Below are 23,814 nucleotides of genomic sequence, written 5' to 3'. Positions count from 1 at the left end.
GCAGGCATCCCTAGAACAGAACAGGAAGAATTTTTGGAAAACTGTGGTTGAATATCCATCTCCATTACCTAATACTTTATACTTTGGTTTCATTTACTCCCTTCTACTATTTCATACAAGTAAAAGTAGTTATTCTTGACAAGAATTAACTTGCTAATTCGTGGTGTTGGAATCTGATTGCGAATGCTTAATCAAGGCCTGATGCAAAATTGATGCAAATTTGGCTCTGGAAGCTTATTTCCTGTCAGGATACTTTGGAAAAAACAAAAGTGAGCTCGTTGATCTTTAATTTTGTTAAGCGCCATCGCCAGGCAAATGGTGTGGCCCATGAGCTTGCAAGGAGGGGTCTAACAGAGTCTGCTTTTCTCCTTGGATCCTTTCCGGATTGGATTAGGATCTTAAATGGTCGAGACTTAAATAGACCTGATCTTCTGTAAACTGTTATGTTTGTCTTTTGTTTTTCGGTGTGTTATAAACATCTGTTTATACCAAAAAATAATAAAATAAAATAACTTGCTAATTGGATTGCCTAGTTTTAAAGGGTAGGCAAATCAAATCCAAGTCTCGGATTTTCCAATCATTCCTTGAACCTCTGTGTCCCAGGTTCCCAGCAGAGGTTTTCTAGGGTCTGTTTGGTTCCCAAGAATAGGTGTTTAACATCAGGATCAGGATGGCCCCAGCAATTAGAATGGGATTCGAATTCCCTATTCGGTTGGGCATAGTGGGATTTCAATTCACATTCCTGACAGAATAGCATTCCCCCATTTGACTGAATGGCCATTTTGGCCTCTCCCCTTCCCCTTGGAAATGAGAATCTCATTCCAGTCGGCCAAGAAAACAGAAGTGATTTGAAACCCCCCAAAACCCTATTTCTCTTCACCCCATATAAGAACTAAGAAGTGACTAATGGAATCCGATTCCAACTCCTGTCTGAACTAAACAGGCAGGGAAATAGGCGGTTCCAATTCCAATAGATTCGAATTCCAATTTTAACCGCGAGCTAAAATAAACGAACCGTTAATTGACAAAGGAAAGCACAAACTATAAAAGCACGGTGTCTCATATAAACAAGCCAAACAAGACGACAGAAAAATCCTAGTTGCCAAGTATAGAAGTCAAGAAAGACAAAATAGCAACAACAATTATCATGATATTTAAGAAATAGTTTGACCGAAGAGGCTTATTTGGGCAGGCCATGTGCCAACTACATTGTACTCTGCCCAAATTTTCTGTTTCATATCCTCAAAGAGTTCACTCTGAACTTCAAAATGGGATTCATGTTTGGAAATAGCTCATCTAGAGTTATTAACAAGACACGGCACAAACAAAACGGGATTCATGTTTGTTAAGCCTGCAGAAAACCATGAAGAGTAAATATTCTGGAAAAATAATTATGCACACACAATTAATTCCCTTCTAAAGGGTGTCATGGAAATAAAAGAAACCAATAAGAACCAAATAAAGAAAGTAGGATATAAGTTGGAATTTCTTATAACCTTTCCAAATGAATACTTGGATGCAACAAACTTTTACGGTGCAGCCTTTGCAGGGCCATCATGTTGAGAAACCCTACGCATGAATAAAGTTAATTGCACTTGGTGAAGATATGATAACAAAACAGAGGCACAACGAGTACCACAAAAAAAAAAAAAAACTAAAGGTAGACGAATGCCACTTCTGAGCTGATTGGAGATGGTTAATCTTTTATGAACAATTGACTTGGGACTACACCAACAAATAAGCATCACACACACACACACAGAGAGATTATGAAACAAATGAAAACAAAATTAGCATCTCCAGAAAGGAAGAAACAAATAGAAGAAAGAAAACGAAATGAAGATAAGGGTACTCTAGTTCCATATTTAAAATATCCCCATTCATTCAAATCAAGGATATTTCAATTTAAGGAAACATGACATAGTGGAGATATCTATCCGAACAAGGCACAGTAAGGTAACCTTGTCACAGTTTCTGAAGCCTGCAATGAGTTGGGCACTCAAACATGTGGAACCCTAAAGTCCAGATTCTTCAGTTACGTCCATGTTGTATTTTGGTGTTAATATAACATGAAACAGCTATAGGTATGAGCTCCCGGATCCATATTAGCTATGGCTTGAATAACCCAAATATTCTATAATAGGGATAATTTGAAGGGAATGGAATTACCTGTCGAGTCTTCCTAAATGACCTAGAAATCTTCTACCTGGGGTATTAGTTTGAAGTCCAAAAGGACTCAAATGTTCCCTTCCCCACTCTATGTTCATGGAACAAAGTTTGGCCCATTAGGTCTTTCTACATGATCAAAATAAGTGCGTTCTATGATCAAGTTTTATACTAAAAAAAAATAAAACTTTCAATGGCTAATATTAGTTGGGAAAACCACCAATTTAGCATAGACTGGAGGATTAAACGTCCAGGCAAGATCCTAAATATTCCATATTTGGTGGACAGCCACATTGTCCAACCAGTGGCATAAATTGGGTAGGTCAAGTAGGGAATTTCCCTAGCTAACTTGATGAGGAAATCTTTTTTCCTAATTTTAAAGGAAATAAGTTCTCAAAATTAAAAAAAAAACATGTAACACGAAAATGTCAACAACATTTTTGCATCCCCATCAAAGAAAAGAACATGGAGAAGATGAGAAACCTCAGGAGGGTCAAATTTAGCACCCAAATTGCTAAGTTTTGCATGAGCTTCAGCATAGTCTTTGAAAAATGTTTCTTGGTCTTCTGCATATTTCTCAGCATATACCTGCAAAGGTCAAATTTCATCAATGTGGATTCTATTGCATCTTCTAATAAGTCACAGAATAGGTTCAGACAGATGACAACTTAATTTCTTTACCTTAAAAGATGGATCTTCAAATAGAACTGCATCAGTTGGCAGAACTAAAAGATCTAGATCCCTTTTCTCCTTGATGTCCTGTAAGGATCAATCATCAATCAACGACAAGAAAAAGATAAAGATGCATATTATTGTTCAGAAGTGGGATGTCATATATTCATACTTTGAAGTAGGAATTGTCAAATTTCAACCATTGCACAGTCCACGACTGTCCACCTGGTGCTCCTGGTCCATCTTTCTGTCATGCAAGCAATGAAATAATCTGAGATCAATAAAATGACTGATACTATCTAATATGAGAGAGAGAAGTCCTTGGGAGAAACAAATAATCACTGAAGATATTTCCATAAACCTAGAACGATTGATGTAAAAGGATCTAGAGACCATAAGCTTGTTAATTGCTACCAAAAATACTGGCTTGTAACTAACCAGACTAGATCATCAGATCAGGTGCCAATGTTAATACTAATGATTATGATGAGAATACCTATTATAATAAAAAAAATAGAGAATATCCCCATCATATTGTCTATGGCAAGGAATAAGGCGTCAATTACAACATATGTAACCTAAAAGTCATTTTTTTCTTGGATTCATAGAGATATACAGATGTAATATAGAAATAAAAATCTGAAGTTTATAATCATAAATCAGATTTTATCACTGTTGAATATTTTTTCCCATCTTCAATTAATAGGTCTATAGATATTGACCGGTAGCACAATGAATTGATTTAAGTCATAGATACTGACCTTTTATCATAAAGGGAAAAAAAGTCATAGATACTGACAGGTTAGATTTGACCTTTCCTTTTCTTTTTCTTAAATTGGAGAACTCAAGATATTTCTTGTTCTTTAATATCCTGATTTCAATTTCTGAGATTTCTGCTACAATTAGTGTTGCAATTGAATTTGTGTTCAATACATTCTTGCTATGAAGTAACCATATAGCCATTAATCTATTCAACACATTGACACTTTTTTTTTCTAAAAGAAAAGGGCCTACATGTAATTCTTAGGTAATAATTTTAACTTCCATTCCCTAAATCTCTCATGTTTGGTTAATACAGATCTTATTTGCATAGTAGTTCAAATTTGAAATAATCAATTTTTTTATTTAGAAAAAACTGCAATTTCTTCTTTATTCAAGATGTCCCCAGAATAAAATGAATGTATAGTGTCAATCAATTTTACAGGCCAGAATTTCTTGTAGAAACCTCAGTTTTTTTTGGGTATGTAATAGAATGCATTTCATTAGAAACCACCATACTGCTCAAGAAGAAGCATTATGATGTTTATTTCTCATCATATCCATGAAATGTATACCGAAGGTGAGGATGCTAAGATTGGTCATTAAGGTTTAGGGGTAAAATCAGAAAGAAGTATATTTGCAGGAATTCATTGCAAGTGAAAGTGGATTAAGATGTGGCTACGTGAAAGGAGTAATTTAGTGCAAGTTGCAATTGCTAAAAGAACAAGATGAAGACCAAAAAAAAAAATTGGTTCAGGATGACAGGGTTTTTCTGGCTCATTCTCAACAGAAGAGATTAATGGAGGAAAATAGTTTGTTAAGCAATCTGCAGACACCATGTAAATGAGACAAAAATGATAACCATGTATCTTCCTTCCCATGCATAGACTGCACTCAATTCAACTAAACCTTCTCCCAAATGCATGAGGTCAGATATATGAATCCCTTTCCACCATTCCATTCTCAGTGGATAGACTGCACTAGGGAATAAAAAACTCCCTATTTTGATAGAATTATATGCTCTCTGCAAGTCCATTGCATATATACTGCAGGGTTGCATATGAACCAAACTGGTAGCAGAATTTAAGGGCCATATTGTGAAGAGTTCAGGGAAGGTACATAAAAACAATTGATAAAAAAATAGGGAAAAACTATGATATCCAGATACCTGGACAAGGGTAAGGGTGCTGTATCATGTCAAAAAAAAAAAAAAAAATCAGACTAGAGGCAAGTGAAGAAATTAAATGCATATTTCTAGGAAAAGAAAGGATTCATCATTAAATATGCATAAAGAAACAACATAGAGTTAAAGTTTTCTCTTTAACCTCTTTTATTTTCACTCCAGAAGGTAGAGAAAGTAAAGGAAAACAACATAGAGTTAAAGTTTCTTCTAGAAGGGAGACTGAAAACAAAAATCAAAGGAAATGAATCGAAAAACAAGCCTCTCCCAACACAAAACATTATTGTCAAACAAAACCAAAAACGAAAAGAAAGAAAGAGAAAGTAACATGTTTTTCATTCACACAATTACCATTTAACAGAATAAAACGCTTGTCTACGTACCGTATACTTTGTTTCTGGCTTTCCCCATCCACTACGCTCTGGTCTAGACCTCCCCAATGTGTGTGCTCCAGAGAGTGCAACTATTTCCTGCAATTACACCAGCCCATAGTTGAAATAAACTGATTGAGATAAATGATGAAATCTATGAATAATATACAGAGTATGTTGGATGCAACCTTGTCATTTAATCCCATTCGGTAGAAAACATCACGTAAATGAGTAGCAGGTGATGGGGGACCGGCATCTAAAGCATAAATGACAATATTAGAAGTTAGTTGCTGAAATAGATAAAAGATGACACCAAGAAATGAAGAGCATGAATTTTATGATGGAAAAATAGAAAACCAAGTAGATGATCCAATAATTACAGTTTATGTGCTAACAAAATATGAATCAAAATATAAACCTTCTAATTTGGTTTAATTGTTTTTTTATGAATCTAATTAGGTTTAATTGTTTATATGAGCTTTTGCATAATACCTCTTTGTTGTCAAAAAAACTTGCTTGGGTTGTAATAAATAAGATGCTTCAAACTTCAAGCATTCCATTAGTGATTTTCCAATATTCTCATGTTTGATGTATATATTCGCTTGTCACAGTTTCTCTTTTAATTCTAAGTGTGTAATTATGTTTCTTTTGGCAGTCCCTAAAGTTCATCGGTAAGTTCCATATTGTCCTAATGTTTTCTAATTTCCTCCCTGCATTGTCAGATTTTATTTGGATTTCTTTTTTTTTTTAGTCAATAACTGTAACCTTTCATTAATATTAGGAAAAAGTATGATACAATGAGTAAATATACAGGTAAGGACTAAGAGATGAAAGACTTCTCTCTCCCCTTGACAGCACTCCTTACAATTATGCCCAGAAAATAACTTGTCACCCCACCCCTTGTTTGGTTAAAGTATCTCCGAAGGAGTTAGCACTATGCTTACACCAACCAAAAGATACTTCTACACCCCTTGTCAGACACCTAATTTTTTTCTTCTCATTGTTGTAGATCCACATCTTCATTTCCTCACTATAAAACCAGTTTACAATCAATCGTGATTCCCCTTCCACTATTAGTTTCCTAATGTTCAATGCCCTTTCCCTTTGTACTCCTTCCATCATTGCCAAGATCTCTGCTCTGAGAGAGTCTCCCTCCCCTTCTGGGCCTGAATATAGAGCAATAACTGTACTCTCTTCATCCCTAAATACTCCACGGATTGCTGAAAGTCCTGGGTTTCCCATGCTGCTACCATCAAAATTGAGTTTGATAAAACCTGTTTCTGGTGGAGAGTGGAAACCAAAGCTGAATAGTAGCCAGTGATTTAAAAGGTGCGCCTAGGCGTACAGGCAAGGCGCATTTTGGGGTATGCACCTCGCCCAGGTCCTAGGCACGCACCTGGTGCGCCTAGGCGTGCGCTTGATGCGTCTTGCACCTCAGCGCAGGCATGCGCCTTTTTAAAAGTTTGCGCTTTTTGCTTTTTTTTTTGAGTCTAACTGCTGTAAATTCATTCATTCATTGCAATAAAATATTTTTTAAAGGGCAATGAAAGTTATAAAATCATTATTTTTTTATGTGAGAAATAAAAATTTCAGACCCTGACATAGACTTGTTTGGGCTTGCCTCGAGAGGCATGGTACAAAGGTGACTCATAGAATCAAGAATGCAATATGTTTTACATCACATTAGCTACTGAAATGCAATTAAGGAAAAAAAAAAGAGATTGTGGGTTTTACATGCTTGAAAATTCTTTATATGTTTGCTTTTAGTTTTAAATTTTCATTTGAATACGCTTTACATGTTATGTTTATGTATTTTAATTTTAGATAATAGATTTTTTAAAACATTTATTTTAAAATTTAATTTTATATTTTTTATTAACATTATGTTTAATATTTTTTGCATTTTTTAAAATTTTTGGCATTTTTTTATTTTCTGACTTTTTTATTTTTAGCATTTTTTTTTTTAATTTTGTGCCTTGCTTAAAAAGGCGTGCGCCTCGCCTTGCGCCTCAGGCGCAAATTGGCCCTTGCGCTTTTAAAACACTGATAGTAGCACTCTTGTTTGGGGCTGAAGTCGCTGCTTCCTTCCAATTTCTAAGGATGTTATCTGTAGTAATACTAGAATAGGAGTCTGAAAAACTTGAGTCAATGGCCAAATTTCTAGCAAATGAATGACAACTTGTTGAGGAAATCAAGAGCTCACAGCACTTTCATACAATAGAACCATCACCACAACTTTTTTTTTTTTTGCTTCATGGGGCTACACAACAGGGGCTAGCCCATTCCCCATACCCATACCCCCCTCCCCCCAATAATGGTTACAATGGGATTTGATCCCAAGTCTCTGCTACAACCAGCAAGAGAACTTACCAACTGAGACACCATCAATTGGTAAGACCATCACCACAACCTTAAAGAACACAAATTATTGAAGAAATATCTCAGAAAGAAGACTATAATACTATCTATTAGTAAGCTCTTGAACATTGAAAAGATGTACATTACTCTCTTGGATACCAGGAAATGAAGGTTTCATATATATTTTGCAAGAATAATGGAAAATAGGTTTCAAAAAGTTGGAGAATCAACAATTCAAAGAAAGAATTTTTCTCAGAAAAAGGTTTATCTGCTCATGGAATGACTAGGAAATAAACACTTTACTTAAAAACAACAGCTTAATTTTCATAAAAAGGAGACTTAGATGGGCTCTCCTTGTGATAGCTGATGATTGCCTAGCATATGGCAGGAAAGAGAGACTAGCTCTAGTATTGTCTCTGAAAAGGCCATACCCAGTGTTGGTCCCAGCTATCTGGGGTTAGGACTGTTCATAAAATGTCAAAAACCAACTAAACCGGCCCGCCTCGATCCAATGTGATCGGTTTTTAACTTAACTTGGTCAGTTTCAATTTAAAAATATGTATAACCCGATTCACCAGTTCGGTTGCAGGTTAAGAGCTTGTAAACCGAAATCAAACCAATCCGACCGATCAACTCTAATATGCTACTTGAATATTAACTCTCTCATGTCCTAGTTCCCTCTTCCCAAAAAATTGACAAAAGTGTTTTTATAACCTGACATAGAAGAACGTGAAAGGAGAGTTTACCTAATCGTGAGTGTCTGAAAATGGGGCCATAGCCTTTAGGGCATGTATCCATGTACGTACAGGTCTGAACCTTGAACTTTGAAATGCAACAGTAACTCAGTAAAAGTTGAACCTATTGTCCTATACCTATTATTTTATTAATTCTTTTTCATTACAGTGTTTTGAACAATAACTTATTACTTATCTAATTTTTCTTGTACGGTTATATCTAATAAAGAATATTTTCTTTAGCATTGTAGTAGAAATGACGGATGCATCTGTGAAGTTATAATTTTCAAGGTAAAGAAGAGAAAAAGTTTATTGGGCTTTCGGTATGCCTTGGTTCGGTTGAAACCGAATAAACCGAACATCCGATAGGTTCTATTATAAGTCAGTTTTTCATTTTCTTCGGTTGGTTTCAGTTGTTATAATAATTAATCCGAGATATTCGGTTCAGTTGACAAAACTGTGGGCAACCGAACCAAACTGAACCGTGTACAGCCCTATCTGGGGTCTTGGAGGGCTGGACTATACAGACCTAACAATATGTTTAAAATTGTAGACCCAGGTGCAAGCTAGGCCCATGCACAGGCTATGTCCCTGATTACAGGTGCTAAACCTGGCCCAGCCCATGATCATCCCAACACAAAGAGGTCGTTCTCAGACTCAAACTCATTTTTTCATGCTTTGACAACCCGACAACCCAAGATTTTAACATTACACCAAGCAATAACCCCTCTCTATAGTATCTCTAGATTTTTTTTATTAGATAATATAATAGCACCATTAATAAAGTTACCCTCTATATAAAAGCTGGTGCTCACAGGGATGTCTTGTTTAGTGATAGTTCTCTTCCTACTTAACACTTGAGTTGTAATTTCTGAGTACATCTTCTTATGTACGCTCTATTTCATTAAAAAAGTTACCATCTTTTTCAAAAAATAATATAATAGCACCATGTTTCTTCCTAAATTAATATCAGTACCAAAGGAAGAAGGTGAAATGAAAAACAAAGAAAGGACTTACAGATATTAGTTTAATATGTGATTATAAATGTTGTTTTGACATATACACCTCTATTAATCATAATTTTCTTACCAGGAAGCTTTCCTTCAGGTGGACACTGATCAGGTCCAGAGACATCCACCCTTCCATACTTCATGGGGATTTTAGGACCTCCAGCCTCCTAGAAGTCATCAAGGATTTATTAAGTAAATAAATTATCTAATTCCAAAAGAATATCTATTCACAACTCCATAAAAAGAGTAAGACCTCGATAGCTGTAGCACTGGCCAACTGGAACAGATCTGCATATGTCACAGTGGAATACTTCTCTTTGATAGGCTGGAGAAGCTTTAATGCATTTACAAGACCTGAAATACCAGCTTATGAGCCAATCATTATATGCCAAATAGATTATGAATAGGGGCAATCATTACCAGCATTGGCTGCATGTTTCAATTCAATTTCAAATCTAAGACTTCCATTGGCTCCACCTTGTCGTGGCCACTCCTCAATGTTCTTGTCATATGTACCAGCATCATGCCATCCCAAACGAACCTGTAGTTATACAAAGATAATGATATATAAAAAATAAAAAGAAAAGAAAATTTTCATCTTCTTATAGCTATTACCATGTGAATATTTACCTGCCTAATTAATATTATGATACTGGGTCTTGAAATCAAACAAAGAATACTTACATAAAGGATGAAGGACTTATATTAGTCATCCAAGAGAGTCCAAAATCTCTTCTTTAACTAGATTACACTTTATAGGGGTGATCATGGGCCAGTCCATCCTTCCAAGCCTACCAATTCTAAATTAATGTTTTAAAACATGGAGGTGTGACGCAAGGCGTTACACTACCTAGAGGCGTGAGGCGTAGTTCAAAACACAAGAGGTGTAAGCCTCACGAACACAAGGAGGCATAAGCCTCCTTAAGAGGAGGGGGGTTAGGAGGAGGAAGGGGAGGAGGATGAAGAGGAAGGGAAGATCTCATTTTTTTCTTTATTTTTAATAAAAATCTTTTATATTAGGAAGAATAAAGATGCATAACATTAGTTGAAAGGGGGACCAGCCAATTGTATAGATGGTCATAGCACATCTTTTATAAATCTTAACATAAATAGAAGTGTAAGGGGTGGCAAAATACTTTTTGGCTCCCCTTTCTATCTTCTTCTCTTCTGTCTTCTCTCTTCCCTCTTCTCTGTTCTACTTCTTCTTCTTCTTCTTCCTTCTCCCTCACTTTCTCAATTACTTTTCTGCTATTTCTTTTATTTTCTACTACTTTAGATATTCTACTCCATACAACCCCAAAAGTACAATTCTATAAGATGTGCATGAGGAAGAAGGGGAGGAAGGGGAGAAGGATGAAGAGGAAAGGGGCATCCCATTTTTTCTTTATTTTTAATAAAAATCTTTTATATTAAGAAGAATAAAGATGCATAACATTAGTTGAAAGGGGGGATCTCCTTTTCTTTCTTTCCTTTTCTCTTTTTTTCTTCTCTTTCTTTTCCTTTCCCTTCCCTTCCCTTTCTTTTCCTTTCCTTTCTTTTTTTTTCTTTTTTCTTTTTTTTCTGTCTTTTTATATAAGACGTGCATGAGGCACATGAGGCATACGCCTCACAAGTGTCAGCGCCTTTGGCATACGCCTCAGGGCGTTTTGGGAGCGTCTCGCTTGGAGGCGTACGCCTCCCACGCCTTTTAAAACACTGTAATCTAAATATATTATATTTAATGTATAATATAATTTTTTATATTATATGAAACCATATAAATATATAAGATACATAATATATCCTATATATTTACTTATTTATGCATATTCTAGGCTGGGCCATGCTAGGAATAATTGCCCCCGCTTTAAACCATGGTAGTCTTTAGCTAAGATGCTATTGAGGGAGTTCCAAGCATGGAAAAAGAACATGCTGCAACTGCTTCCCAAGAAAACCATAGGTCGAGCGATTATTTATAGTATTTAACTATTTATTGTTATATTTACTATTGCTTTATTGCTAGTATTATTGCTATAAGTTTGGACCAGCCAGTTGTATAGATGGTCATAGCACATCTTTTATAAATCTTAACATAAACAGAAGTATAAGGAGTGGCAGCATACTTTTTGGCTCCCCTTTCTATCTTCTTCTCTTCTGTCTTCTCTCTTCCCTCTTCTATGTTCTTCTTCCTTTTCCCCACTTTCTCAATCACTTTGCTGCTATTTCTTTTATTTTCTAGTACTTTAGATATTCTACTCCATACAACCCCAAAAGTACACCACCAAATGAGGAATGTGATACAAGTGGTTACAAGAAGATCCTCAGCAAGTTTCAAAGCAAGAAATTGAAGAAAAGAGGTCAGATGGCAGAATCAGCAGACCTGTAGATTGCACTGTCAACAAGAAAAAAAGTGACTACTTAATCAGTCAAACCTTGGTCACTTTGGTTGAAATTTGGTAGTAGGAAAAATCCTTATAGTGCTTAAATCAGTGTTTTAAAAGTGCAAGGCACAAAACAGGCACAGGGGTCAATTTGCACCTAAGGCGCAAGGCGCAAGGCGCAAGGCGCAAGGCGCAAGGCGCAAGGCGCAAGGCGCAAGGCGCAAGGCGCAAGGCGCAAGGCGCAAGGCGCAAGGCGCAAGGCGCAAGGCGCAAGGCGCAAGGCGCAAGGCGCAAGGCGAGGTGCACGCCTTTTTAAGCAAGGCGCAAAAATTTAAAAAAAAAAAAACAAAATTTCAAATATATATATGTAAAATTAAAATACATAAACATAAAATGTAAACCATATTCAAATGAGAATTTAAAAATAAAATCAAACATATAAAACATTTTCAAGCATATAAAACCCAGTCTCTTTTTTTCTCAATTACATTACTTCAAGTAGTTAATGTGACATATTACATTCCTAATTCTATGAGCCGCCTTTGTGCCATGCCCCTTGAGGCGAGCCCAAACAAGTCCATGTTAGGGTCTTAAATTCTTAGTTTCCACTTTAAATAGACCACTATTGGTGTTGCAAATGTCCTCCCCCTTCTTGAACCGCAGTGACCACCATAGCATCATTGCATGGACAACTCTCCAACAATTCTATCTTAAATGAATTATCATCTTCCCCCAACCCCCAAAACAATGATCAATCTATTGCAAGTATTTCCTACCTCTCCTGTTAACAATTATGAACTTGTACCAATCAACTTGGCTTTACCATTTCTATCAAAATCATTTTCTTGGTTAAGAACTAATTTTAGTTCAACCTCAAAATGGGAACAAACAAGTGAGAGGTTAAACCTCCAAAACACCACTATATCAACTTGCCTCGTGACTACCTATTCCCTCCTACATGACGATCAATGTTTAAATTATTTTGCAAGCTTATCAATGTTTCTAAATCATAATAAGACACCATTAGTCAAATGGGAGTTCTTCCACATTTAACACTCCAAATAATGAAACCTAAGCAGAAAGCGATACATAGACATACTAATGCAGGAGATGAAGAATCAAATATGGAATTTTCTGAAACTTTCTATATTTTTGTATGTTTGGACAGCATGGGTATTTTTGTCATTTTGACCAGTCCCATGTGGGCCTGGGCTATAACATCTTATTCATCTAATTTGGTAGGGCTTGTACTTCAATTTTTTGAATTTTCAGTTTATTTCCATTAGTAGGTAGAAAGTTATTCAATTATTTGAATTTTCAGTTTATTTGCATTAGTAGGTAAAAAGTTATTGTGTTTCTTGAGAGCTCTTTTCAAGCCTGAGTGGTTCCTACTTACAAACCCTAGAGTGATTCTAGGACCCTTGGAGTGGTTCCGTGGGATTTCTTTCTCTCTTCCCTTTCTCCTATCTTTCCCTCTCTCTACACTTCTCTCCTTCCAAATTGTATTTGTTTTTCGTTTTACAAACCTACTTCATCACATACACCATTAAATGTACCCGTCATTTGGATTGAGACAAATAGCCATAAACAACTCTCCAACCATTAAATCAATGCATTCGACCAATAACAATACAAATCAACATAGACAAGAATTTGATTAAGAACACAGCCAATTCGGTTGAGTTTAAGTTTTACCAAAATGGGATGACAAAATTTAGTTTTGAGAAGCTCCTTGATATCTTCTCTAGCACTCTTCAGCTGATCAGGATTAGACGCGAAGCAAGTAGGCGAACCGACTGCGCCGCCGGCACTGGGAGGATGAACCAACGACCTACTCTGAAATTTCTGAGACACATAACAAGACACACCAATCAGTCAATCAATCGAGAAATAACCAGAGGAGCGAGTGAGAGAGAGAGAGAGAGAGAGCTCCGGATGGCTGACCCGATTAAGGAACAATGGAAAGGCGGAAGGAGACGACCGGAGGCATTTGACGGAAGAGAGAGAAATGGAAGGAGGACGAGAGAGGAGAGGGAGCGAATATGCTTTGGCTCTGGAAGCCGCCGGGAGGAGACGACAAGCACCGCCCAGACAAGCCATTCGTGATGTTACAGAAACGCTCTCAGCCATTCTTAACTCGTTTTTCCCTCTTTTAATCAAGACTTAAGAGTTGGAGAGTTGCGGAATTAGTGCCTATTTGGATTGAACTCGGAACCAAAAGCACCGAGCATTTGAGCTTCCGTTTGTTTGGCTCCGGTTTCAGCTTTACATCTTCTTCACCTAACCTCTCTATTGTCTTTTCCTGTAACCAAAGAGTCACACCACGTCAGCTTCATTCATGTGGGTTCCATACATTAAGCTGACGTGGCATATGTGCTGCGTGATATAATTAAGCGTTTGTTTGGAACGATGGGCGTTTATTGAATAAAGGGTCACATAGCATCACTTCAGCATTTTGTCGTTATGTGAATCCAATATACGGATTTGCAAATGTAGACTTCATTTATATACACACCTACCTTGGTAAAACTTCATTTTAACCCTTCCCCTAAATAGATGTTTATTCACTGTTTTGTTAATGTAGCATCTAATAATACCTAAGTATCAATAAACCAATTTAACATTGATTTTATATGTCATTTTATTATTAATAACAATACTTCTTATTTATCATATTGGTTTTTGTTTAATATAATAAATATATAATATTAGAGATGTACACAAATTTTTTGTGTTTTCTATATTTTTTTATTTATTTTTTGAAATTTTATTATATATTTATGGCATCATGTTCAGGCCTATTTGACTTGAAAAAAAAAAGCAATATCATTTTTTGGATAATTTTAAATTTTTTATTTCATTACACAATTAGTTCTAAAAATAATTCATGTTTATCACACTTTTCTTGTTTGATATGCTTAATGTGTCAAGATTTTCTATAAATTTTATGTTTTTTTTTTGTGTTTCTATCTATATTTTAAATTTTTGTTATTTAATTATGACAGGTTAACCCATTTATTCAAATGATTGAACCATTAGTAGGCTTGGCTGAATTTAATCTTAACCCAGACCAACCCTTGGCATTGGACCTAAGGCTTTATACCAAAGTCAAGCCTAAATTGTCCAACTTGGGCCCAAATTGCATTAAAATTAGATGCGCTTGGGTTAGTTTTAGACTTGGTTTTATCAATTAGCACTATGACAAAATTTGACACAAAATGTATGTGTACTAGTGGGGACCCGTGCGATGCACTAGATTTATCAAATTAAAATGAAATAACGAAAACTTATAACTAAGGAAAGAATGCAATGTTATTTAAATTAATTAAAATTTATTTTTAATATTTTGTTAAAAATATTTTACTAATTTAGAAATTTGGATTAATTATATTAATATTTTTAACAAAATAATAAATTATTGCTAATTATTTAATAAATTAATTATTTTTCCATATTATTTGTTAGTGTTCTATTTTTTATTTTTACTTTATTAATGATTAAATGTTCCAATTTTTTTGTAAATATCATTTAAATATTTCAAATACTTAAATATCAGTAAATATATAAAATTAGGTTATAGTCATAATTAAATTAATCTATAGTTAACATTTTTAGTCATAATTAAATTGATCTAAGCCCAAACTCAAGGTTTAAGACTTTGGATTAGGCTTGGAATAATCTTCATCCTAACCCAACCCACCCAAGTTGCGCACATCGTAACATTCATAATTGGATTGGACCAAACCAAGTGCAACCCATGCATGCATTATTTTTGGGTTTTAACTATTTTTAGATAATATTGATGTCAAATGAGCTATGAGGGATGGGCTACCCCCATTGATTTTAATTTTGATAGTGTATTAGCAATTTTTAAGGTTGCCTGGCCTAGCTAAGCCCACACCTTAAGTGTAATAATATTTGTCTGGGCCTATAAGCTTGTTCGTGTTAATTATAAAACTATAATTTTTTTATAAATTAATTTTTTTTATTTAATCCTAGTTTAATATAAAAGATATATAACATTTTATATATTAATATAAAATTTGTTATCTAAATATTATATAATAATATTTATTATATATACATATAACTTTCAAGTTAGCTTATTAACGGTTGCTTAGTTTGGGCCCTGTCCACTAGTGTTGTCATTAGACTCCGAAATTTCGATACTCAATTAGACTTCGAATCCGATTATCCCAGATTTGGATGTTAAAACTTAGAACTTGCATCTAATTAATAATTCAATTGGATGTGGATTTAACCCCATCCAATTTGATTAAAATCCACATTTGATAAAAAAATATTATTTTGTAGATATGTAGTATAATTATGTATAGACATAGATATTATGTGTAATTATACATATATGCACCTATACCCGCATTATGTGTGGGCTGGGTGTAGGTCTAAGCTAAACTTAGCTTAGAAGAAAATATTTGCTCGAGCCCAAGGTTGGACTAATTAGTTATAAATGATCATCCCTAAGAAAATATTTTTATATGGAATGCCCAAGCATCATATTAATATTAATTATAGTTATTACTTATTAGGTTTCAAATTTTATATAGATTATTATTATTGATGATGCACAATCCGACCGGTCTTTAGCTGTCAATGATCTTGCTTCTTAGCTGAGTGGCAGGGGACCTGAAACGGAGGGAGTGAAGAAGCTCCGGGGAGAACTCGGCGTAAGGGCTCCGAAGCTCAAGTTAGAGTCTTTTCAAAGGCAAGATAAGCCAGATAACGCAAAAGTTAGCATACCTCGTTCTTGTGGGATAGGAGCCTTTTTTAACCACCTCACGCACTCACTTCCAGGCTTCTGTCAGATCGGGCATGATTATTTCTGAGCTCCCGCCAGTTCGGATGTCATTTCCTCTGGCCGGACAGAACCGCCACTACTCCTTTTGTTGGAGCCGTCTCTGCGGCTAGTAACGACGGTGCAGGTGGCGGTAGCAGGAGGTCGTTTGAAGTGCGGCTGTCAGGCGTCAGATCCCAAATCAGTCAGGTGCGCCGCCCTTGGATACGAACGTCCTTGGTGTCAGGTACGTTTGGTCAGCCTGGTGTTTCGGAAGCGAATTGCTGGAGTGGCGAGCGAGATGTCTTGAGCTCGGTTTGGGGAGTGTTCCGAACTGCCATGGGTCAGCTCGGGTCACAGCTTTGCGAGGCTTGGGACCCGAGGTAGTTCGAGCTCCTTGCAGGGAGCTCGGGTTCTCAGTAGGGAGCTCGGGTTCTTAATAGGGAGCTCGGACTCTTAATAGGGAGCTCGGACTCCCAGTAGGGAGCTCGGACTCTTGGTAGGGAGCTCGGGCTCCTAGTAGAGCGGTCTGGTGGAGTTCGGGCTCGGTAGTGAGCTTGGACTTCGTTACTTTCGATGCTCGTTTTAGGCGCTCTACTGTCCCGAGTTGTTTGCTTTTGCCACGTGTCGGGTGATTGCGAGGTCGGGCCAAATTTCCCTTCATCAATTGCCCCCCACTCCCTGCGACAAGGGTCCTGTCTTGGCACGGGGAGTTCGTAAGGTAGCAGGAGGGTTTTGGTCCGTACTGAGGCCGCTTGCTTTAATTTGATTTTCAAAAAAAAGGGCGCGCGTTTGGGAGACATGATGGTAGCCGTTCGGGAGTCGTGCTGCAAATGCTTTTATTGTGAGGAGACGTGCGCCGACACCCTGTCAGTTTCGAGAAGATGCATGCTGGCACCCTGTCCTCTGACAGGATGTGCGCGATGCTTCGTCAATTTCGGAAAGACGTGCGCCGGTCGATTTCGGAAGACGTGCAGTTTAGCGTGGCTGTGGACCGTTGGATTGGCTTCGATTTGGGCCGTCGCTTTCCGGCCGCTGTGGAGATATATAGCGTGGGGGGGGGGGGGGGCGTCCTCGCTACTGTACCTCTTGAGCTCGCGCCTAAGTTTCAGTTCGCGTCCAGGCTCTTCAGCTCGCGTCCCAGGTTCCTTGCTTGTTCGAGCTTTCGCGGTCTACTTCAGTCTTCTTCCCGGGTGAGTGCTCTTGGAATCCCGTTTCATTCTCTGATGTCTAGTTCGGAGGGTTCAGACAGTTCAAGCGGGTCTGATGTAGGTTCTACGAACCAATTTGCGTCCCCCGATAGTTCAAGTGAGCCCGATGTAGGTCCTGAGGAAGGGGTTGAACCTACAGGCCGAGGTGCCTCGGGTAGGTCGGCGTCCACCTCCCGTCGTGGCCGGGTTTTAGATCAGTTCGGCCCTTTGACTATGACGCCTGAGGGACTTCAATCCCTCATAGACTACTACAACTTGCCCGGGGAGCACGCCTACTTCATCCCTACGGGTAGCTTCCCTTGGGAACACGGTCTTGATGAGATCGTGATTTTCCGGGAGCAGCTTGCTGCGGGGCTGTGACTGCCTTTTCATCCTCTTCTCGTCGAGGTTCTAAACCACTTCGGTGTGATGGTCGGCCAGCTTCACCCGAACTCCATTAGGAATTTAGTGGGGACGATCTCCTTATTCTATGACGAGAACTTTCCTTTGGATCTGGAGATTTTCTCCTCTATTTTAATGCTGAAAAAGCAAGCGGGTCCCCTTTCCGGGCGTAGGCGAGCATACTACCTGTCTCCTCGCCCAGGCTTCAAGCTCTTACACGGACTCCCTATAAGGTCCCGGCGTGGAAGCGGGACTATTTCGGGGTGCGAAGTGCGCTGGGGTGGCCGTTTCAGACCGGCTGGGGGATGACCGCTCCCAACTCCGGCGTCACACTCGATAAGGAGACGGAAAAGGGCCTCCGGCAATGGGCGCGGCTTGGGCTGGAGTGTCAACGGTATCTGACGGAGGCCAAGCTTATTGCTGCTGGCCTGAGTTCGGGTAGGTTCTTCCCCTAGCGATCCTGTCTTGCTCTTCTTTTACGTGTCTTACTGATGCTGAACTCCTTTTCGCAGGTATGATGGACTCTCGAGGGACCCGAGGTGGGCACTTGTTCCAGGGCATGAAGAGGAGAAAACGGGTGGCTAAGCGAGCTCGCGCCGAACCACCCCAGGGTGCGGAGCCCGAGGTGCCGGACTATCCGGCGGAGGATCAGCCCATGGAGCCCGAGATGGTTCCTCCTATGCAGGAGCCGGCGGGGGCTCCTTATGCCGAAACCACACACACAGGGGCTCCCGCTTACTCCGAGTCTGCCCATACGCGAGCTGGGCCGTCGGGCTCGGAGGCCCCGGGGGACTTCAGGAGTGTGCTGTCGCCTGTTCACGCTCTTCAACGGAGTAAGGAGGCCATGTTTCCCGAGGAAGTCGCGGCGTGGACCGAGCTCCCTCTGCACCAAGTGGCCTACCGTGCCGTTACTCATGCCATGGTGGTAAGTGCTCCCTTCTTTAGAGTTCTTCGGCCTTTATTCTTCTACTCGTTCTTTTGATCCCGTTTCCCTTTGATAGGTGAACTCTTCTATTCACGCCTTAGCGAACCAGGTGGAGAGGTGCTCGAGGCAGGCGCGAGCTGCCGAGGAGGCTGCTCGTGCTGCCGAGGAGGTTGCTCGCCTTGCGCGGTCTAGGCAGGCGAGGTCTTAGAGAGATGCCGAGGCCATGGGAGTGGTGGTGAAGCATATGGCGGAATTGAAACTGGACCTGCAGCATCAGGTCGAGTATCTTCAGGAGGATATCAGGGAGATGACTCAGATCTTCTCTCAAGGCATCGAAGACGCGAAGAAGAAAGCTGTCAGTGATTATATTGCTTCGCCGGATTTCAATGATCTGATGGTGGACTCCTACAGGAGGGGTTTCAAGCTAAGCCGGTGGATGATCCGGAATACGTACCCCGAGCTCGATACCAATGCCATATCCACTTCGCGCATTACTCAAGAGATGGCTAATGCTGCGGATGCCAAACCGAACTCCGAGGGGGAGGCAGGTCCTTCGGGTGTTGTCGAAGTGGCTTCTGATAATGATGAAGTAGCCCCTGGCTTGTAAAATGGCTTTTTGTTCAAGTGGCTTTTGATAATGTACTCAATAAATGGCTTTTTTTTTTAATGTACACCTTTATCTGAAATGAAATGGCTTTTTGTTTAAGTGCTGGTTGTCCTGTCTTCGAGCTGCGTTTTTTGCCGAACTGACCATTTCGGTCCTTCAGTTCGTTTTCTACCTAGGCTTCGGGGTACTTGCCTTGGTGGTTTATAGGTAGTATCTTCTTAAGTTGACGACGTTCCATGCTCGGGGTACTTGTTTCCCTTCTAGGGTTTCGAGCTCGTATGCCCCCCCACCGAGTGCTTTCTTTACTTTGTAGGGTCCTTCCCAGTTTGGTCCAAGTTTCCCTACGCCGGGTTCGGGCACCATGACCTTATGGAGAACCAGGTCGCCGACGCAGAAGTTCATCTTCTTTACTCGCGCGTTATAATACCGAGCTACCTTTTGTTGGTAGGCCACAGTTCGGATGTGCGCGAGGTCCCTCACTTCGTCCAGGAGGTCGAGGTTGGTGCGTAACTCGCCCTCGTTTGTCTCTTCGTTGTACGCTTCTAGTCGCAGTGTAGGCACTTCGATTTCCGCCGGGATCACCGCCTCGGTGCCGTAGGTGAGGTTAAAGGGGGTCTCTCCTGTGGCGGTTTTTTCTGTGGTTCGGTGAGCCCATAGAACACTTGGTAGTTCGTCTGCCCACAAACCTTTGGCTTGGTCTAATCGTGCTTTTAGTTCGGGTTTTTCGGTCGGCTGAGTTAGAGGACTCGCCATCCCTCTTTCTTTTCTCGTTTCCGCCCTCGGTTCGTTGGTTGATTTCCTCCTCCGTCCTCATGAACTTGTCCGCGAGCTTGAGGAACTCGGCCACGGTCGCGGGCTGGTTAGCTACCATGTGCCATTTGAACTCTTTATGCGTCACCCCTCTTTTTGCTGCGGTGAGCTGCACCGCGGGTCTAACCGCGGTATCTGTAAGCATGCTTCATTGAATCGTTTGATGTAGCCCCGTATGGGTTCTCCTTCCCTTTGGACTACCCCGAAGATGCTTTCCTCTGCTCTGGGGCACCGTTTGCTGGTGACAAAGTGTGCAGTGAAGACCTGCACGAACTGAGCCCAACACTTTATCGACCCGGGGGCCAAGTTCCTATACCAAGTGCGGGCTACCCCCTTGAGGGTGGTGGTGAAAGCCATGCACATGCATGATTCGCTGGCTCTGGCGAGGTGCATTTGGGACTGGAAAGTGTCAACGTGGTCGTTGGGGTCGAAGGACCCGTCATACTTGTTTAGAGGTGGGAGCTTGAAATCTCTAGGCAAAGGGACTGCCAGGAGTTCTGACGCGAGGGGGGAAGGAACAGAGAGAATCGGGGCAACTCCTACCTCGTCCGAGCTCGTCTCGCCTTTGCCTCTGAGCTCTGACAGGACGCGGGTGGCGGTTCGTCGACCTCGACGGCGCCTTTGCTGCTGAGTGGGCCTTATACTGGCGCTGATGGCCTCCGTGTTGCCGAGCTCGATTGGCCCGGAGTGCTGGTAGTCCACTGCTGCCAGTGCGTCAAATCGGTTTTCCACGAGTGGGAACTCCGGTTTGGAGCCCCGAGGTGCCGATCTCGCGGGCGAGGTTCCCGACCTGCCTGCGAGCTGCGAGGCGGGGATGACTTTTCTTTCTCTCCGGCCTGGGGACGAGGCTTGGCTGTTTGGGGGGTTCTGGGGCCTAGAGGCCTTTCCTTGGTGGAGGCGCCCATCCTGCGGAGAGGCCTTGACCGGCTTCGGAGCAGGGTGGCGAGGTGGAAGTAGTGGTTGGTTCGGTGGCAGTTGGGGGAACTGCTGTTGATAGTGATACTGGGAGAGGTTGTGCAACACTTGGTGCTGGTGAAGCTGGTGTTGCTGGAATTGTTGCATCTGGGCTTGCATTGCCCTCATGCACTGCATCAGGTCGTCCAACCGATTTTGGCTAGCTGCTAGGGGGACGACAGTTGGTTCAGTGAAGGTAGTCTCGATGGGGAGAGGAAAGGGATGTTTGTGGCAGGAAGGTTTACAGGTGCCACTGCTTGTGGCATATTCAGATTGGGAATTCCGTCCACCGAGAGGGGGATGGTGAACTGCCCAACACACACCATGGGAACTTGAGGCTGTTCCCCGGTGGTGTTTGTCTCTGTGCCGCGTCCGGCGTTGTTGGAAGAGGCCATGAGTGTTGAGTTTTCCAAAGAAGAAGAAAGGGGTATGAGAGTTTTAGAGGGAGGCCTTTTGAAGCATTCCCACAGACGGCGCCAATTGATGATGCACAATCCGGCCGGTCTTTAGCTGTCAATGATCTTGCCTCTGAGTTGAGTGGCAGGGGACCTGAAACGGAGGGAGTGAAGAAGCTCCAGGGAGAACCCGGCGTAAGGGCTCCGAAGCTCAAGTTAGAGTCTTTTCAAAGGCAAGATAAGCCAGATAGCGCAAAAGTTAGCATACCTCATTCTTGTGGGATAGGAGCCTTTTATAACCACCTCGCGCACTCACTTCCAGGCTTCTGTCAGATCGGGCATGATTATTTCTGAGCTCCCGCCAGTTCGGATGTCATTTCCTCTGGCCGGACAGAACCGCCATTGCTCCTTTTGTTGGAGCCGTCTCTGCGGCTAGTAACGACGGTGCAGGTGGCGGTAGCAGGAGGCCGTTTGAAGTGCGGCTATCAGGCGTCAGATCCCAAATCAGTCAGGTGCGCCGCCCTTGGATACGGACGTCCTTGGTGTCAGGTACGTTTGGTCAGTCTGGTGTTTCGGAAGCGAATTGCTGGAGTGGCGAGCGAGATGTCTTGAGCTCGGTTTGGGGAGTGTTCCGAACTGCCATGGGTCAGCTCGGGTCACAGCTTTGCGAGGCTTGGGACCCGAGGTAGTTCGTGCTCCTTGTAGGGAGCTCGGGTTCTCAGTAGGGAGCTCGGGTTCTTAATAGGGAGCTCGGACTCTTAATAGGGAGCTCGAACTCCTAGTAGGGAGCTCAGACTCTTGGTAGGGAGCTCGGGCTCCTAGTAGAGCGGTCTGGTGGAGTTCGAGCTCGGTAGTGAGCTTGGACTTCGTTACTTTCGGTGCTCGTTTTGGGCGCTCTGCTGTCCCGAGTTGTTTGCTTTTGCCACGTGTCGGGTGATTGCGAGGTCGGGCCAAATTTCCCTTCATCAATTATTATTATTATTATTTATTATTATTATTAGTATTATTTATTATTATTATTATTATTATTATTATTATTATTATTATTATTATTATTAGTATTAGTATTATATAATGAATAACTTTACATATATATATATATATAATGAATAACTTTATATAATTGCATGTACATGCATGTATGCAAATATGTAATATATATGTATTTATGATTGTATGTATATAACCATGACCTAAAAAAGTAAAAAAGCCCAAACATTTGAGCCTACACCTAGTTCCAAGTCAATGACTGAAAATTGAAGCTAGCCTATCTAAAGTTACAAGCTGGGTCAATTCGAGTTTGAATTAAGCCCACCTAACTTGCCTCCTTATATACCATTGACCATCAATCGGATGCCAAAATAGTTTTCTTTTCTATGTTAGTTTACTTTTTAATTCTATTTATGCCATTAATAAAAATAAGGGTAAATTTCTTAAACTACTCTTATGGTTTAACTAATTGACCAACTATACGCTTACTGTTTCAAAATTAACCAAAGCTACCCCTACTGTTTCTCACAATTGACAAACTCTATTCTTACTGTTAACTTCCATCAAAACCCATGAAAATGCCTAAACTACCCTACCACTTAAAAAAAGATCTCTAAGATAGCCATGTAACTCCCGCTGCTGGGTGGAGTTACATGGCAGTGCTGTCTAAGACAACCCTGTAACTCTTGCCGCTGGGTGGAGTTACAACCCAAATCAAGATTGAGTGGTACAGTTGAGAAAGGAGCACATTAGATGAAAAAAAATGGTTTAAGAACATAAATAAGAACTGAAACCTTTAGTTTAGCGGCAATATTAGCGTGTTCTTTGATCTGCGCATCGAAGTTGTTATGCATTTCCATTATTTTGAATCTAGCTATTAGTTGAGCTCTAGCTCGATTTTCATCTGTTGCAAGTCCTCCCTCTGTCTGGAGACATTATGAAGACGTTGCTGCAATATGTCACTATCAATACCTTCATACATGGTAATCAAACAGAAGTAGACATCAAGTGGCCCTGCTCCTTGTTGTACCATGCAAAACACATGATTGCCCTCAGTCATCAACAAAAAAGGGGCTTTTCAAAACTGTAATCTAGTACTTGAAAGTTGGAAAATGAGTCTTACCTCATATATCGTT

General features: G+C 40.4%; 1 protein-coding gene across 2 annotated transcripts; it reads right to left on the bottom strand.

Annotated features, from left to right (window-relative positions):
* Positions 1–1,130: 1,130 nt before the first annotated feature.
* LOC104587545 (probable L-ascorbate peroxidase 6, chloroplastic) lies at positions 1,131–13,838 on the bottom strand. 2 transcript variants are annotated; one of them, XM_088886932.1, is made up of 12 exons: positions 13,555–13,838; positions 13,306–13,455; positions 9,671–9,791; positions 9,504–9,604; positions 9,330–9,417; positions 5,337–5,404; positions 5,161–5,247; positions 3,011–3,085; positions 2,848–2,925; positions 2,650–2,754; positions 1,528–1,569; positions 1,131–1,351 (listed from the first exon to the last, which is right to left on the bottom strand). In XM_088886932.1, the coding sequence occupies exons 1-11, from the start codon at positions 13,738–13,740 to the stop codon at positions 1,555–1,557; spliced, it is 1,074 nt and encodes a 357-aa protein (XP_088743058.1). In that variant the 5' UTR covers positions 13,741–13,838; the 3' UTR covers positions 1,131–1,351; positions 1,528–1,554.
* Between the last annotated feature and the right edge of the window lie 9,976 nt (positions 13,839–23,814).

The sequence above is a fragment of the Nelumbo nucifera genome, chromosome 5 (assembly GCF_055504915.1).
Source record: "Nelumbo nucifera cultivar China Antique chromosome 5, China Antique-T2T, whole genome shotgun sequence".
In the NCBI taxonomy this organism is placed as follows: Eukaryota; Viridiplantae; Streptophyta; class Magnoliopsida; order Proteales; family Nelumbonaceae; genus Nelumbo; species Nelumbo nucifera.
Note: the sequence above shows the minus strand (reverse complement) of the source record. Positions and strands in the feature narration are given on the sequence as shown.